This window comes from Emydura macquarii, unplaced genomic scaffold (assembly GCF_026122565.2).
Source record: "Emydura macquarii macquarii isolate MOO-44397 ecotype Brisbane River unplaced genomic scaffold, CSIRO-AGI_Emac_v2 contig_2521, whole genome shotgun sequence".
NCBI lineage: Eukaryota > Metazoa > Chordata > Testudines > Chelidae > Emydura > Emydura macquarii.
Genome location: NW_027132658.1, coordinates 15,302 through 31,599, shown reverse-complemented (window position 1 = coordinate 31,599; position 16,298 = coordinate 15,302). Strand labels below are relative to the sequence as shown.

Sequence of the window (16,298 nt, the reverse complement as noted above, 5' to 3'; positions counted from 1 at the left end):
ACCCTAGAAAAAAAAAAAAAAAAAGATAAAAGTCACGTCTGTAATTGAATGGTGATCAACGGTCACACAGAACCCTGAGGCAGCATGACACAGCAGGATCCATAGACTCACCTTAGAACATATAAAAAGATGGGTGAAAATGAAAAGCTCTGGGTAACATTCTGCATAGCAACATCAAAGAGCATCGGTGCACGCCCAACAGAGACCCTGCTCCTCCTCCTGCCCGGCTTCCCTGGCCAGTTAGCCGCCATGAACTGCAAACACCAGCTATAAACTCAAGCTGCAATCACAAACTACAGTCAGGACTGGAATAATGCATGATCAGCTGCAGAACATGTGTGTGTGTGTGTGTGTCAGGTATCAATTATTAGTTATGAATGCAATTGTGCTTTCTCATAATAAATGTGGCACATTGCCTTGTCCCCTGAAAAAAATTCCATGTGTTTCTATCAGCCTAACAATGTATCCAGTTTAAACATGACCATCTCCAGCTGTTTGGCCAATGACTGTGCTACCCCAACCCAGCTGAACTGTTTTCATTTCTCCAAATATTACCCAGATTGCCAAGGCCCATGGCAACACTTGGCCAGCAAATTTGAATTAAACACAAATTCCTTAGAAAAGAAATGGGAGGAGGAACTAGGCCAATGATTCTCTGCTATCCAATGGAAACAAATTTTAGCCAGTGCTCTGAACTGCTCCTTGGATCTCTGTTTAAGATTAATCCAGCTGACAATCCTACGGAGAATGCATGGGACCCCTCAACAACTGTTCAAAACTGATGGTGCTAAATCAGACAAATGTCAGGGCTGTGACTGAGCAGGTGCTAACTTAACTCATAGACTCTGGGCCTGCTCCTACACCCGCAGAACTGAACTGCAGAGTTAATTTTTTTCCTATCAAATAAAATTGTGTAATAAGACAAACAGATAATTTAAAACCTAATGGATGTTAATTGGAAGCTGAATAAACCTGAAACACTTTAGTTATGCAGAGAACTAATAATTGTTAAAAGACAAGTACTACAAAAGGAAATCCAAAAAGTGACCAACAGTGGCAGACTAGAGCACAGACATTGTAAGCTTGGCGACCATGGAAAGAATTGAAAACGATACCAGAAATACCGCAGAACAATTCTCAGAGCTATGGGATGTTTTCCTGGCAGTATCTCAATGATCCTATTTAATATATGGAGGCCCCCTTGCCTCCCCCTGCTCTACACCCACTTCCTTCCTGCCCCATCTCTATCCTCTTCCTCTGAACTTTCCCTCTATTTGTTATTTGAATTTAATTTTTCTTTAACTAGTTGGATTTTTATCAGCAAATTTTGTTTTTTCTAAATTGTGTAATACAAATAATTGATTTCTATCGTCACCCTTCATATTCTAGATATCTTTCAAATGTATCTGAGGTTACCTAGCAAATGGCTCATACATTGTGAGCTGTTAATGTGTTATGAGAAGTTTAGGTGCCATTGGTTATGTCTGTTTGTTCTGTGTGTGTTTGTAGCTATTTAAAAATGTAATAAAATATAACATGACAAACCAAAGCCAGACCCAACAACTGCCCTGGCCCTGGCTCTGTCTGCCCTGCCCCGGGGCTGTGACACTGGCGGTGACTCGCTGCAGCTCAGCCCGGCCCGCTGGGAACAGCAGGAAGGGAAACGCCCCAGCCAGCGCCAGCCAAACCGGCTTCTCTGAGCTCAGGGAAGGGAAAGTGAAACTAACCCGCAGCGGCTGTTCCCGGCCCGGGCGGAGGAGCCATGGCTGCTGCCGGGGAGCTGGCCGGGAGCTTCCAGGACGAAGTGACTTGCTCCGTCTGCCTGGAGTATTTCACAGAGCCGGTGACTATCGAGTGTGGGCACAACTTCTGCCGAGCCTGCATCACGCAGCACTGTGAGCAATGGGAAAAGGGAAGAAGGCCAGAGCTGAGCTGTCCCCAGTGCAGAGCCCAATTCCAGAAAGGGGAGTTCAAACCCAACACGCAGCTGAACAACATAGTGCAAATGATCAAAGAACTGAGGACAAAACCAGGAAAAGAGCCAAAGGAGGATCTGTGTGAGAGACACGAGGAGCGCCTCAAACTCTTCTGTGAGGAAGACGGAGAAGCCATTTGCTGGGTGTGTGAGAAATCCCGGGCTCACAAGACTCACACTGTGGTTCCCATTGAGGAGGCTGCCCAGGATTACAAGGTAGGAAATTGACCTTGCTGAATTAAACCTTTTAGACACCAGGTTTATCTCTTATTAATACAAGGAGAAAGTTTCAAACATGGCTGCCTAAAGTTAGGCACCGACATGACAGGGGCTTGGCTTTCAGAGGGGATGAGCACTGAGGGTTGTGGGTAATGGGAAAAGATCCAAACTTTTTTTGCTCCAACACTGCAAGTTCCAAAGCCTCACAGAGAGAACAGGGCTGACGGCTCCTTGTGCACCAAGACAGTCTGGGCCCGGACACATCCCTGCACCCAGTGCACAGAGCCCACAGCTGGCACCTGCGTCCTGCTCTTTTCTCTCTCCCTGTCCTGCTCTTCTCTCCTCCTTCAGCTCCTCCCAGTCCAGCAGCTCTACTCCACCCATATTAACTCCTGCATCCGCTCTGCCAGATCAAATTAGTAGGATGTGGGGTGGCCTTACAGCTTAGGTACACCATGTATTACACACCTCGGTATTGTGATTGTTTGCTAAAGTTCACCCTGCTATTACCCACCATGTATAGATTGGTGCTATGATTGTCTGACAAAGTTAGGGCCAGCTGTGTTCTAACACGCTTGGGTTTTGGCAGCATGGATGGGACAACCGGGTTCGGGAACCACATTAAAGAACCGTGTTAGTGCTCCCATCCCCTGTCTAGGGCTATGTCTGCACTAGAGAGTGGGAGGCTGGGGATGGGAGGCTGCTGAGGTTCCCTGCCCTCACCCCAGGAGAGAGGGGAGGACATGGCTGACATTAGGGCCCTACCCAGGGTTGCAGAAGGAAGGAAGGGAAATGACCTGATTTCCCTCCCCACAGGGACCAGACTCACTGACAATCTCAGCTTGGCCTGAACTGTCCCAAATTTCTGCTCCAAGCCCTTTGTCCACTGAGGGTCTTCTCTGCCCCAAGAACGCCAAGGCTACGTCTACACGACAGGACGGCGCCGCAGCGAAGTAGCTAGGGCGACCTAAGTGTTTAGGTTCAGACCAGGCCCAAGCCTCTGTGCTCACTTACAGGGCTCAGAACCAGCCAGGAAGTTCTGGCACTTCTCCGAAGCGACTGCCTTGTTCTCCAGGATCTCAGCGTTCGTTATTTCTAAACCCAGTCTCCAGCTGTTCTGCTTGCAAAGAAAACCTGAAAAATTGTGACCCACGTGTAGGGGATGCAGAGAGCTGGGCACAGCAGCTCAGAGAGGTGTGAACTGCCCCAATCCCTCCGGGAGGGTGAGCTCAGGTGCCCAGAGAAGATCATTTAAATCTCATCATTGTTAATGATTTTATTCCCCATGTGAGATCGGAGAGGGAGAGTTACAGCTCAGCACCATTTACTGCCAATGACGCCTCCTGCCGGTGCCCCTAGCGGGTGATGTTTGGAAGATGCCACCCCTTATCTTTCCCCAGTAAAGGAAGGCCAGGCCCAGAGAGCCCAGTGGCATATTCTAGCCCCATGAGGGGAGCCGGGCCCAAGGAGCTCTTGGAGCCAATCAGCAACACCGTCCTGTTTTGAACATTGCACCATCTACTGTGAACAGGCCACGGTGTCTCCTTTGGTGACTCACACGGGCAGAGATTATTTTGTGGGTGGAGCTTCAAAAACTCCAGCCACCCTTGTCCCTCTGCCCTCACCCCCGGCTGATCCCGGCTCATTTATGAAGCTGTTCTGCTGGATGCAAAGGCTGCTTCTCCTCCTGTTTCTCACTAGCCCCTGCTGGCCCCTCGCTCAGCACATCCCTGCAGCAGCAGGCAGGGGTGTCAGCCCAGCAGCAGCCCAGGAACTCTCAGCAGCAGCAGCCTTAGCCCGGGGGCAGAGAGGAGGCGAGAACCCAGGGCTCCGAGAAAAGAAAAAGAGTGAAATGGGGAGAACTCTGGAGGGGGCTCAAGGGGGATCTCTGGGGGGCTGCAGAGCAGTGCTGACATTTTTGGTTTTGCCGGTGGGTGCCCTATTACTCTGCCCCCCAAGGCCCCACCCCCATTACACCCAGGGGCTAGTGGTTAGAGCATGGGGGCTGGGAGCCCGGACACCTGGGTTCTCACCTGGCTCCGGGAGGGGAGTATGGACTATTGGTTAAAGTGTGTGTGTGGGCAGGCTTGGGACCTCAGATGCCTGGGTTCTTTCCTTTCTCTCCTCAGTCTGAGAGGAGTGGGGGCTAGTGGTTAGAGTGGGCAGGGGCTGGGAGCCCAGATGCCTGGGTTGTCACCTGGCTCTGGGAAGGGAATGGGGCCTAATGGTTAGAATGGGGCTGCCAGCCACCAGGTCAACCCCTTCTCCCAACTGGCCACCAGGTCAGCCCCAAAGGAAAAAAAAGGTCTGGGCCCAGGCCTAGGCTTCCCTCCCCCTCCAGGGCTTCCCTCCCCCTCACACCTTCTGCCCTGGGATTCTAGGGCTTAGTTCCCTCCCACACACCCACCTGTCCTGGGGGTCCAGTCCAGCTTCTCCCCCCCACAAGGGGCTTTCCCAGGCTTCTCCCCATGCCCACACCAGGCAGGTCCCTAGCCTAGCCTTGCAAGTCTGCTGCTAGGGGACCCCAATTTTCCAGGACCCCCAGTGGCCACCACTGCACCCCTCCTCCACATCTAGCCTCCCCTAGCTGGGCTCCCTCTGCCAGGAGTTGGGACTCACCTCACCTGCTGCCTGGGGTCGTAGCCTGGCTGGGAGCTGCAGCCACCTGCTGTTGCCATCTGGCATCTGCTCATGTGCAGGTAGGAGGAGGGAGTCCCTCCTACTTAACACATGTGGGGTGAGGGTGAGGGTGAGCAGGCAGGAGCTGAACAACACCCAGGGCTCCTTGACCAGACCTAAGGCTATTTTTTGTTACCCAAAGGGGCAGGGCTTGGGAGTTGCCACCCCCAGGTTAGCAGCTGCAGCCGCCCTGCCCCTGAGGCTGTCAGAGCAGCAGCCCCAGGACTGACTCAGCCCCTGCAGAGCAGAGAGGCAGGGTGGAAAGAGCTGATTAGATCCAGCTGATGGTGGGCAGCAGGCTGGGCCAGCCCAACAGCTCATCTGCAGCCGTGCAGGGAGGGAGAGAAGCTAATCATCCGGGTGGGTGCTGAGCACCCACTATTTTTTTCTGTGGGTGCCTCAGCCCCTCAGCACCCCCAGAGCTGGCACCTGCTGACAGGGCAGGAGCACGTTGCTGTGCCGGGTGAAGGAATCACGCGCTGTCAAAGGCAAAGCGCGCCCTGGTTATGTGGCTGCCTGAGGGAGGCCACATGGGAGCCTGGACAGAGAGATGAGCCCCAGTGTGGATCTTGTTCCTGGCCTGGCCTGGGGTTCAGGGAGCGATGAACTTTGCCAGGCTCCTCACTCTCAGCGGCGGGAGGGACCGTTCGGAACCTTCCCAGCTATTTCCCCTCCGGCCTGTGCTCAGTGTGTGAAACTTCAGCTAAACCAAACACAGGTTTTGAGAAGTGCTGAGTGTCTGCACAAAGCAGAGCGTCCCCGCTCTGAGCCTGGCATCTCTGCTTCCAAGATGCCTGCGGGGCCGGCAGAGCTGAGTCTGCTGCCTGCTTCCAGGGTATTTACTGCTGGTGTATGAAACGCCAACGTGTACAGTCCTCTCCACCCGTCGGACAGGCAGATTAATGGCTGTTTATCACACACGCTGCCCCTGCAGGTGAAACTCCAGGGAGCCCTGGGCCCTCTGAGGAAGGAGCTGGAGCAGGCCCTGGCGCTGACGTCTAAAGAGGAGAAGAAAACCACAGAGTGGCAGGTGTGTGTCTGGGTTTATCCTTCCCTGAGCCCTTCCCCTGCAGCGCTTCCAGGGATGAAGGGGCCGTAAAGCTCCAGGTCGAGGTTATGAACCTGCTCTGGTTGTTTGCTCCATGACACAGGCTTGGTGCCGGCAGGATCAGGCCGTGTCTCTGGTGGGGATCTCAGCGCAGCAGCTCCTGTAGGCGGAGGAGGAGGGGGCAGTTCCTGGCCCGTGTGCGGTGGTGCAGACTCACCCCTGGGCTCTCTGATGGGGCAAATTCTCAATAGTGGGTTCAGTGTTTTCACTGTTACACGGGTCCTGTTTCCCTCCTGCGGGTGGGGACGGGGTGCAGGGTGCTGCAGTCATCGGGATTCAGCAGCCTCCATAAAATAGCTCCGCAGCTTCCCTGCAGCCTGGAGGAAACAGGGGTTGTTCCTGCTCCCTCCCCCGCCCCACAGTCCCTGCAACGCACCTGCCCAGTGCCTGGGCCAGACTCTAGAGCTGGGCGGAGGATTTGCCTCCATGGCTGAGGTACAAAATCCCTCCGTGGCTGGGCTGGGGCCTGCTGGCTGCTGAGCAGTTCTGAACGTTGAACCCAATTGTGGTGCTGAGCTCTGTGGAAAATCTGCCCCAGGGTGCGTCTCCCCTGCACCAGCAGTCAGCTGGGGGTAACCACACCAGTCATTACTCAGGGTTCTGGGTGGGCTTGTACAGCCTGTGCTGCCGCGCCTCCACTGCTACCAATACCCCAGCGAGCTAGATCAAAGCTAGCTGGGGTGTGTCTACACGTGCTGCCGTCACACACAGCTCCCATTGCAGTGTGGACACACCATGAGTGAGCAGAGCCAGGGGCAGGTCAGTGTAAATCCAGGTGACACTTGGCCACTTCTCAACCTCTGCTGCCATCGTGTGGCCGCCTCGTCCCAGTCACCTGCTGCTGTTCCTGTGACTTTACTGTTGTCTGTAGCCAGGTGATGCCCCCGTGAAGCAGATGTTAGTTACACAATGTCTGTTCCGGGTCACCTGCCTTTCACAGTGAAATCCCGGCAGAGAGCCTGGGGTGTGCGAGGAAGACGCCAGCAGCAGGGAGGAGAGGAGAAGGAGGCGTCTCACTAGGCAGATAACAATGGCTATTTACCAGACCAGAGCGCTCAGAGCTGGGTGCTCTGGGTTCTGCATCTGAAGCCGTATTTAGAGACCCGTGGAAGGGGGCTGGTTTCCAGGAGCTCCCACTGCCCGCACCTGAAGCTCTTGGTGCTCAGCTCCACAGACAATAGGGATTTAGGTGCCTAACAATTAACACCCAGCTCTGAAGGTGTTGGACAATGTGCACAGCGGGCGCCATGGAGACTGGGCACCTTGGGACAGCCGCTGGTGTTGTTCTGAAACCACCGATTACTGCCCCGTGAGCGCGAGTTACGTCCTGCATCCCCAGAGGTCAGGGCCCAGTGATGAGTGTCGCTCAGCGCTGAGTAACTGCAGCCCCAGCGACTGTCAGACGATTCCCAGCAGGGGCGGCCAGTCACTCACTCGAGGGGTCGTGCTGGGCCTGAGCCAGGTGGGGAATGTCCCATGGGCGGGAGCAGGGCCGGGAGCTGATGGCCCCCGTGAAGGATGCACCGTGTGTCTGAAGGAGATGTGAGAAGATACGATAACGCTGCCCCACTCCAATTAGCTGTAACCCCACAGCTCCTGGGGGCAGGAGGGAAGGAGGCTGCAGGTCCACGGCCCTTGGCAGGGTCCAGGCCACATTCACAAAGCCTCAGGCAGGTGCCAACAGCCCTGCAGGCACCATCTGGGGGCTCCCACGGCAGCTGGTGCCAGGGGACTGTCAGGGCTGAGCCCGAGGTGTCTGAGTGCCCCGAGGCTGCAGCGCTCCCAGGGGTGGGGTGGGGGTGGTCTGGGGATGGGTCGGTGCCAAACCCCACTGGCAGGGGTGCTGGAGGGCTGCTCGGGGCTGGGGTTAGCCGGGGCAGAGGCAGAAGTTACAGCGCTGCTCTGCAGCCCGAGAACCTTCAGGCACTGAGCACGGCCCCTCCCTCACCACACAGGGGAGCCGGACAGACGGACGGGTTAGAGCCCTGCCCAGGGAAGGGGAGGCAGGTCAGCACAGGGCAGAGGCTGGGATGGGGGGAAGGGCTGGGGCTCACGTACGGGGGTTACAGGGAGGAGGGCTCTGGGGGCAGCGGGACGGGGCAGCAGGAGGCTGATAAAGCCCCTGGCCACATTGGCATCTCAGGGAGAGTAAGAGGGACCTTCCCCAACTTCGCTGACACCCGGGTCACACGGGGGAGGGGCAGGCTCACCCCAGGGCCACCCAGCACCTCTGTGCTGAGCTGCTGGGGGGCTAGCGAGGCCAGTGCAGAGCAGCCAGCCCCTCCCCCAGCCGGGATCAGCCCTGGCTCCGCATCGTTACTGCTGGTCCTGTCAGAGGGCAGGTGGGGACACAGCTGGCATCAGCCACCCGCCGCTCTGTGCGCCACGCTGGGTCCCTACACGCTGCGATCCCAGGGTCACTGGGCACATGGGCACGGGGCGCTCAGCCAGCCTGGGGCAGGCCACAGCCAGCTCTGACAGTCCCCTGGGTGCCCAACACCCACGTGAGCCCCAGGATGGCACCAAAGGGCTGTTAGCACCGGCCCTCGGCCCTGGGCATTGCAGCCCTGGGAGCAGATTGTCCCAGAACGAGCATCGCCCACATCCCGCTGGGACGGCTCCACTTGGTGTCTGAGCGCCTGGAACTGGGCACCCAAATCCCCCCCCCCCCCCGATGCCCTGTGCAGCCCCCTGTAAATCTCCACTGTTCCCTCGATTTCTCCCCCCTCCACTGCATCCATCCAGGCCACCCACCATAGCATACTGCGGCTTTACAAACACCCCAGACATCCCCACTTTGGGACTGGCCGTATTAACTCTGAACTCAAACAAACCTTTATGATACGTTTTCCAAAGAAGTAAATATCCTGACAAACCTGACACTGATTTAATATCCCCTGCTCCATGGACAGAGGCCCCGTCTGTGACTTAACATCTGGCTCACGGTTTCTCTGTTTGTTTCTCCAGAGGAAAGTAAAGAATAAGAGAGAGACGATTGCAGGTGAATTTAACAAACTGCACAAATTGCTGAGAGAGGAGGAGCAGCTGCTTCTGCAGAGACTGGAGGAGGAGGAGAGGGAGACTCTGCAGAGACTACAGGAAAATGTAACCAAACTGTCCCGGCAAAGCTCCTCTCTGCAGCAGCTGATCACAGAGATAGAGGAGAAGTGTCAGCAAACGGCTGCTGAGCTGCTGAAGGTGAGACACAGACGGCATCAAAATTCTTCATCCATCCAGAATTAAAAGCTCAGATCCATGGGTCTTGATTCCAGAACTGAAGAGTAAACGTGTTCTGTGGTTTTACGCACACATAGAACATCCAGTTAAAAGCTCCATCAGTTCAAAACCAGTGCAGTGCGTGGGAGAGAGGAATTCTGACCATGGAGATCCAGTGAGGCCGGGGGATTAAATGGTTGATACAAAAATGATAATGGGCTAAACCCATCCCTGCTCTGCCTCCAGAGCATTGGGCCCAACAAGGTTTATAAACACAGATTGCGAGCTGTGTGATGATGGGATCGGGCCCCACAGGGGAGAATGTTTGTGGCTAAATTACTGTCTCACCTACATACAATGAAACCTGGTAATGCAAAATGACCTGTGAGCTTTTACCATAGACCAGTGAAGCCCGGAAGGGTGGGTCTGTTTTCTAGATGAAAGGTTGATGCGCAGAGTGAAAATTCACTGTTTTCTGCACGTATTTAATTCACAACATTGATTCTCTTTCTCCTTCCAGGATGTGAAAAGCACATTGACCAGGTATGTTTCCGATGTTCATTGCGCTTCTGTTATTGGGAGCAGCTCTGCAGTGATGTGTGTACAGAGCAGCTGAGTGATGATGGGACGTTTTCTTCATAGGAGTCAAAGTATGAAACTCCAGGAACCAGAAGCCATTTCTACTGAGCTGAAGAACGTGTATAAAATTTCTCTTGACATGAAGGAAATGCTGAAGAGATTCTGGGGTGAGTGGAAACTACTGAGCCATTCAGCTGTGTTGTGCCTGGGGATCTGGACACAGCCTGGCACCCATGACACACACGGACCCAGCGGACAGGCTGGGAGCTGTGATAGCTGGAGGCTGAGGCACTGAGGGCTGGGGAGTTTCCCGGCTATTTGCACCCACCTGATTGTCGCTCTGACATCCTGACCCCAGGGGTGTCACCGAGCCAGGTGCTGTCAGGCCTGGACTGGGCCATTGTGCCGGGTGCTGCACAGGCTGGTAACGGAGGATGTGTCTCTGCATCTCCCCTGGGACATGGGGGGCTGCGTCGTGTGGCCACCGCTCAGCATTGACACAGCCCCGTTAGCCAAGGCTGGCCGAGCTGGCTGAGCCGGGGGAGGGGCCGGCCTGGCTGCTGTGACCTGACATGGGCCGTGTTTTACTGGAGAACAAACTGCCTCACACGGACCCTTCGTCTGCTCCGAGTGCAGCCCGGTGCGAGCTTGGGTCCATGGGGGCACGTGACTCCTGCCTTTGGGGAGGCTGGGCGGGGGGGCACCGGTGCTTGGACCGTGTCCCCATCCCCTGCTACGCCCCCTCCCTGAGACCCCACCCACACTCCACCCCCGCTCTGCTCCAGGGCCCGCTCCTGCTCGGTCTCCTCCCCCAAGAGGCACAAGCGGTAGGTGGGGGTTTCCGGGGAAGGGGTCTCGAGACCCTCTCACCAAAGGCGCCCGGAGCTCGGCTTGTGCCTGGCCTTTGTGGGGGGCTGGTGCTGAGGGGCCCCAGGCAGAGACACAAACCGGGGACGCTCCAGACACTTGCCTTCCCGCTGTCCCAGGAGAGCCCCTGCGCTCAGCCCCTCTGGCACCATTTGCAAGCCCTGCTGTGCCCCCAGCTCTCTCCTGCTGCAGCTGCCCGGGGAGCGGCTGTGCCCTGCGCCAGGGTCCCTCAGAGCACCGGGGCCGCCAGGCGGGGAGCGGGCACTTCCCTGATCCCTGAGCCCACCCTGGGCCTGTCTGGCTGGGTCGGGCAGAGGGTTTTGTAGAGACCCGGCTGGCTCCGTGCTGGGCCCTGGGTCACCCCCAGTTCAGCATCCAGCCAGCAGGGGGCTCCGTACCCCCAGGCACAGGGCAGGGCAGGGCAGGGGCAGCCTGAGGTCATGGGGGGCAGGCTCAGGGGGAGCCGGAGGCTGTGGGGCAGCGGGAGCAGCCAGGGAGCTGGGCCAGGGGGGCCGGGAGCTGGGCAGGAGGCACAAACACCCTGTGCTCAGCGCTCACTCCAGGTTCTCACTCTGGCGCCGGCTCCGCTGGGGTCAGACACCGCGGTGAGGGGCCCACACAGCCAGACTGGAGAGAGCCAGGCTCTGTCGGGGGGGGGGGGCAGCAGCTCTGTTACATGGTGCCAGTTTCACAGAATTGTCATGGGGAGGCGCCCTGGGGCACCCCCTCAGCTGCCTCAGGGTGGCCTGCAAGCTCCCTGCCTCAGTTTCCCCTCTTCAGCACTCCTGAAATTACTCGACACAGAGCAAAATGATCTGAGACAAAAGTCCCCTGCTGGGGTTTACTTGGACTCTGCCCCTGGAACCCGCCCCTCCCTTTGCCCCCTGCCATCCTGGCACCTGCCCCTCCCCCCAACCACCCTCTGCACCCTGGAGCCCCCCATCACTTCACCCCCACACACCCTGTCAGCCACTTCTCCCCTTTCCCCCTCAGCTCCTATGTCTCCCATCCCTCCCCTCACCCCATCTATCCCTCCCCTGATCCCTTCCACCGTTGGGTCCGCCCTGTCTCTCGACTCCCCCCTGACCCCTGCCACTCTCCTCACCCCTCTCTGCTCCCTGGTGCCCACCCCTTCCCTCTGCCTCCCTAGTGCCAGCCCCCCCTCCTTGTGTCTGCCCCTCTGCTCAACCTCCTCAATCCCCCTTGCCCCTGTCCTTTCCCTTGCTTCCCCCTACTCTTCAGATGCCTGCCCCTTTCCTTCCCACTGTGACATTGGCCAGGTACAATCTCGATTGTTGAACAGCTTCGTGCCCTCAGTTCTCCAGTCTGGAGTGCCTTTTACACTGCTTCACTGTGAGAACAGCCACTGGGCGTTCACACACAGTCTCTAGCATGTCACTTCCTCCCAGCTACACAGGAAGAGTGCTATAGCCAGCCACTGCTGAGTTACACTGCAGGAGACACCAGCAAACTCCCCGTCCCAAACTTTCCACCCAGAAATGTGCGTCTGGTTGCCCAGCGCTCTACTGGCCAACGCAAGCTGATGAAAGTCCGTCATTTCATTAATAGAAAACGCTATGCACAAGCCCTGTTATCTCAAGTGAAGGGTCCCAAACACGTCAACCAAACACACTGGTTTAGATAAAACAAGGTTATTAACGACAGAAAGAAGAAATTTAAGTGGTTACAAGTAATGAGGCATAAAAGTCAGAACTGGTCACAAAGGAAATAAAAAATAAAACACAAACTAACATTGAACTTCTCAGACTAAAAAAATTGAAAGCAAAAAAGTCTCTCTCACCCCAGGCTTCTGCAGCTCACTGGCTGGACGCCCCCAGCCGGGACCTCTCCCCAGGGCAGGGTTGTTTCAGGTGTGTCTGTTGCCGGGAGTAGAAAGGAAGGGAGGGAGGGGAGGTATTTGTGGGGTTAGTTTCTATTCTAGTTTCCTTTACTTTTCTCGCCTCTTTGAGAAATATTTGCAGCTGGGTTAAGGCGACAGCAGGGCTGTGGGACGGGGACCCCAGCTGTGTCTGTGCCAATATGTCAATTTCCTGCTCATCCCCTTCTGCCTGCCGAAGAACGGCTGCTCCCCAGGTGCTCATGGTGTGATTACGCTGACACCTGGCTGAGGCCTTCGTTTGCCTGTTTCTGAGGCACTGGCTGTGCCGGCTTCTCTGAACTGAGTGATGCCGTTCAGGAGAATCTTACAACTTTACATGTCACGTTACCGCACGGATTGTGCCAGGAGACCCACTTGGTATGAAACGTGTCATCGTCTTGTGAAAGGGTGAACATGAGAGAAAAGACAGTCACACCTTCACTGCCCTGCCCCCGGCACCCACCCCTCCCCTCGCCCCTTCCTTCTCGGTGCCCCTCTCCTCTCTCCCTCCTCCCACCACGATGCGTGACTTCCCCACCCCTCTTTTCCCATCCCCCTCTGCACCTGGCACCCACCCTCCCCTCTGCCCTTTCCTTTTGCCTTTTCCTTTCCCCCTTCTGCCCCCCAACAGATGTCCACCCACCCGGCACCAACCCCTCTCTTGCTCCCTTCCACCCTCTGATGTCTGCTCCTCCTCCTGCCCCTTTGCTGCCTGCCCATCTGCTCCCCCCACCCCCACGGCGGTTGCAGGCCCCTTCCCTTGCCCCCTCTGCCTCCAGCTGTCACCCCTCCCCTCTCCCTGTCTATCCCCTGGCACCCACCTCTTCCTTGCCCTTCCACCCACTGATGACCCCCTTGATAACCCCATGGCACAAGCCCCTCCCCAACCCCCCTGGTGCCTGCCCCTCCCTCGCACCCCCCCCCCCCTGCCACCTTCCCCTTCCTTATCCCCCACCAGCCCCTGCCCCTCCCTCCCCACCCCCACCTCCCTCACCCCATCTGTCCCCTGGTGCCCACCCCTTCCCTTGCCCCCCATTAACCCTCTGCTGTCCATGCCTCCCCTCACCCCCTTTACCCTCTGGGTCCCACCCCTCCCATCATCCACCCTCTTCCCCCTGGTGCCCACCCCCCCTTCACTATCCTCTGCCCCCATAAGGCCCCCTTTGCCACACCCCTCTCTGCCCCCTTGTGCTCCCCTGCCCATCATCCCCCCATTCTACCCCCAGTACCCGACCCTCCCCCTGCCCTCCTTGCAGCCACCCCACCATTCACCCCCTCAGCCCTCCTGGTGCCAGCCCCTCCACTCGCCCCCCCCCATACCCCTGGCACCCACCCCTGCTATCCTCACCTTCTCCCCATTAATGACTGCCCCTTTCCTTGCTCCCCTGGTACCCCTGGGGTCTGCCTTTCCCCTCTCTCCCCTTGTCACCTTGTCACCTGCGCCTTCCCACGCACCCCCTTTGCCCACCTGGTGTGCGCCGCTGCCATTGAGATCCCTCTGCCCCGCCTGCCTGCCCCTTCCCTCACCCCCTCTAGTGTCCTGGAGCCAGCCCCACCTTTCACTGCCCCTCTGCCCCCTCCAGCCCACCCCTCTCCTCCTTCCCCATGCCCCTTGGAGCCCCCTATTCCCTCACAACTCTCTGCCCCTGGTGCCTACACCACCCCTCTCTGCCTCTTGACGTCTGCCCCTTCCGTCACTCCCCTGTTGCCCCTGGGGTCTGCCCCTTCCCTCCCCCATCTCCCTGTTAGTGCCCACCACACCCCTCACCGCCCCCCATGCCCTTGTGGTGCCTGCCCCACCCCTCACCCCCTTTGTCCCTTTGTCACCTGCACCTTCCCCCGCCCCATCCTTGGCCCACCTGGTGCCCCCCACTCCTCTGGTGACCCCTCTGCCACTGGGGGCTGCCCCTTCCCCCGCTCCCCTAGTCCTCTGGGGCCAGCCCCCCCCTTCACTCTCACTCTGCCTCCCAGGGGCTCCTCTTCCCCACCATCCACCCTGACAACAGCCCCTCCCATCACCCCACTCTGCCCCATGGCACCTGCCCCAGCCCTTGCTCTGCCCTCCAGTGATCACCCCTGCCCTAAACACCCGCTGCCCCCAGGCTCGTGCCTCACTCTGTGCCCCTGGTGCCTGCCTGTTCCCTCCCCCCCTGCTCCTGGCACCTGCCCCACCCCCTGGCACCTGACCCTCCTCTTCACACCCCTCTGCCCCCTAGAGCCCCCCTCTCCTCATTCCCCTGCCCCTTGGAGCCCCCCATTGCCTCACCCCCTCTGCCCCTGGTGCCCCCCTTCCCTTGCTTCCCTGTGCCCCTGGAACCTGCCCCTCCCTCCCCCCCTCTGTCCTCCTGGTGCCTGCTCCTTCCCTTCCCCCCACTGCCCTTGTGCCTGCCCCTCCCCTCTGCCCCTCCTCTGCCTCTCCCAGCATCAGCCTGTCCCCTCCCCTGTCCCTGGGCTGCCCTCCCCTGCCCTGCCCCCGCTGACACCTTCCCACCCCACCCCTCCCCCGCTCCTGCTCTCCTTCCCCTCAAGTTCGCTCCCATGGGCAGAGGGGCCCTGACTCCCCTTAACAGGCAACAACCCCCCCAGCGATTAACGGGGACGCAGGTTAATTTCCCTTTGATCCCCGTGACCAGCCCCTGCCCCGGCCCTGACTCTGTGACTCTCTCCCCAGTGGACGTGACTCTGGATCCAGACACGGCTCATCCCGAACTCGTCCTGTCTGAGGATCGGAAACGTGTGAGACACGGAGACACACGCCAGGATCTGCCCGACAATCCTGAGAGATTTGATCCTTGTGCCTGTGTGCTGGGCGCTGAGGGGTTCCCGGGCGGGAGGCGTTACTGGGAGGTGCAGGTGGGAGACAAGCCTGACTGGGACCTGGGGGTTTGTAGGGAATCTGTGAGCAGGAAGGGGAAGGTCACACTCTCACCTAGGAATGGATACTGGGCCCTGTGGCTGAGGTATGGGGAATACAAGGCCTGCACCTCCCCCTCAACCCCCCTCCCCGTGAGCGTCAGGCCCAGCCGGGTGGGGATTTTCCTGGACTATGAGGCGGGCGAGGTCTCATTTTACAATGTCACTGACAGGTCCCAGCTCTTCACTTTCACTGACACCTTCTCCGGGACGCTTCGCCCTTATTTCTATCCTGGTCTCAATGCTGGGGGTAAAAACGCGGCTCCCCTGATCATCTGCCCGGTCCCAGCCCAGGCCGGAGGGAATCTCTGTCCCTGACAGCGACACCCGCGGCAGAGACTGTCCCTCCCAGCGCTGAGCAGCCCCCAGGCCTGTGCCCAGGGGAGGGTCTAAAAGGCATCACCAGCCTGCCCCCCCCCACCGCCCCTCAGTTCCCAGCACCAGGCCTGTCAGATGGGGAGGGGAGGGGGCAGAGAAGGGGGTGGGAGGAGCCAACTGCTGGGCTGGGGGGCAGGGCAGGGGTGTGTGTGGGTTGGGTGGGGCAATGTCAGGGGTGGAGGCTGAAGGTGGGGGTGGGGAGGGGCTGCAGCAGCAGGAAGGGAAGAGCCCAGCTGACATGAGGAAGACTCTGGGGGAATGTAATGAGGGGGAGGAAGAGGGACCGGGAGGGGAGGAGCCCAGTGAGTGCGAGGGGCCAGTGGAGGAAGGCCCCATTTCCTGCTCTGGGGGAGTCTCTGCCCATGAGGGGGATTGAAACGGCCCCAGGGGGCAGTGCGGGGGCAGGGGTGGGAGCGCCAGGGCCCTGCTGTACGGGCCGCTCTGCACTGCAGCCTCAGCCTGTGGGGGGAGCTGGTCCCAGCACC

At 58.2% G+C, this 16,298-nt stretch overlaps 1 protein-coding gene across 1 annotated transcript; it reads left to right on the top strand.

Moving 5' to 3' along the window:
- The first annotated feature begins 1,551 nt into the window (after positions 1 to 1,551).
- Positions 1,552 to 15,774, top strand: LOC137163325 (E3 ubiquitin-protein ligase TRIM39-like). The gene is made up of 6 exons (XM_067563500.1): positions 1,552 to 2,191; positions 5,808 to 5,903; positions 8,949 to 9,179; positions 9,718 to 9,740; positions 9,840 to 9,943; positions 15,194 to 15,774. Exons 1-6 carry the CDS (start codon positions 1,763 to 1,765, stop codon positions 15,751 to 15,753), a joined length of 1,443 nt encoding a protein of 480 aa, XP_067419601.1. The 5' UTR covers positions 1,552 to 1,762; the 3' UTR covers positions 15,754 to 15,774.
- Positions 15,775 to 16,298: the final 524 nt, after the last annotated feature.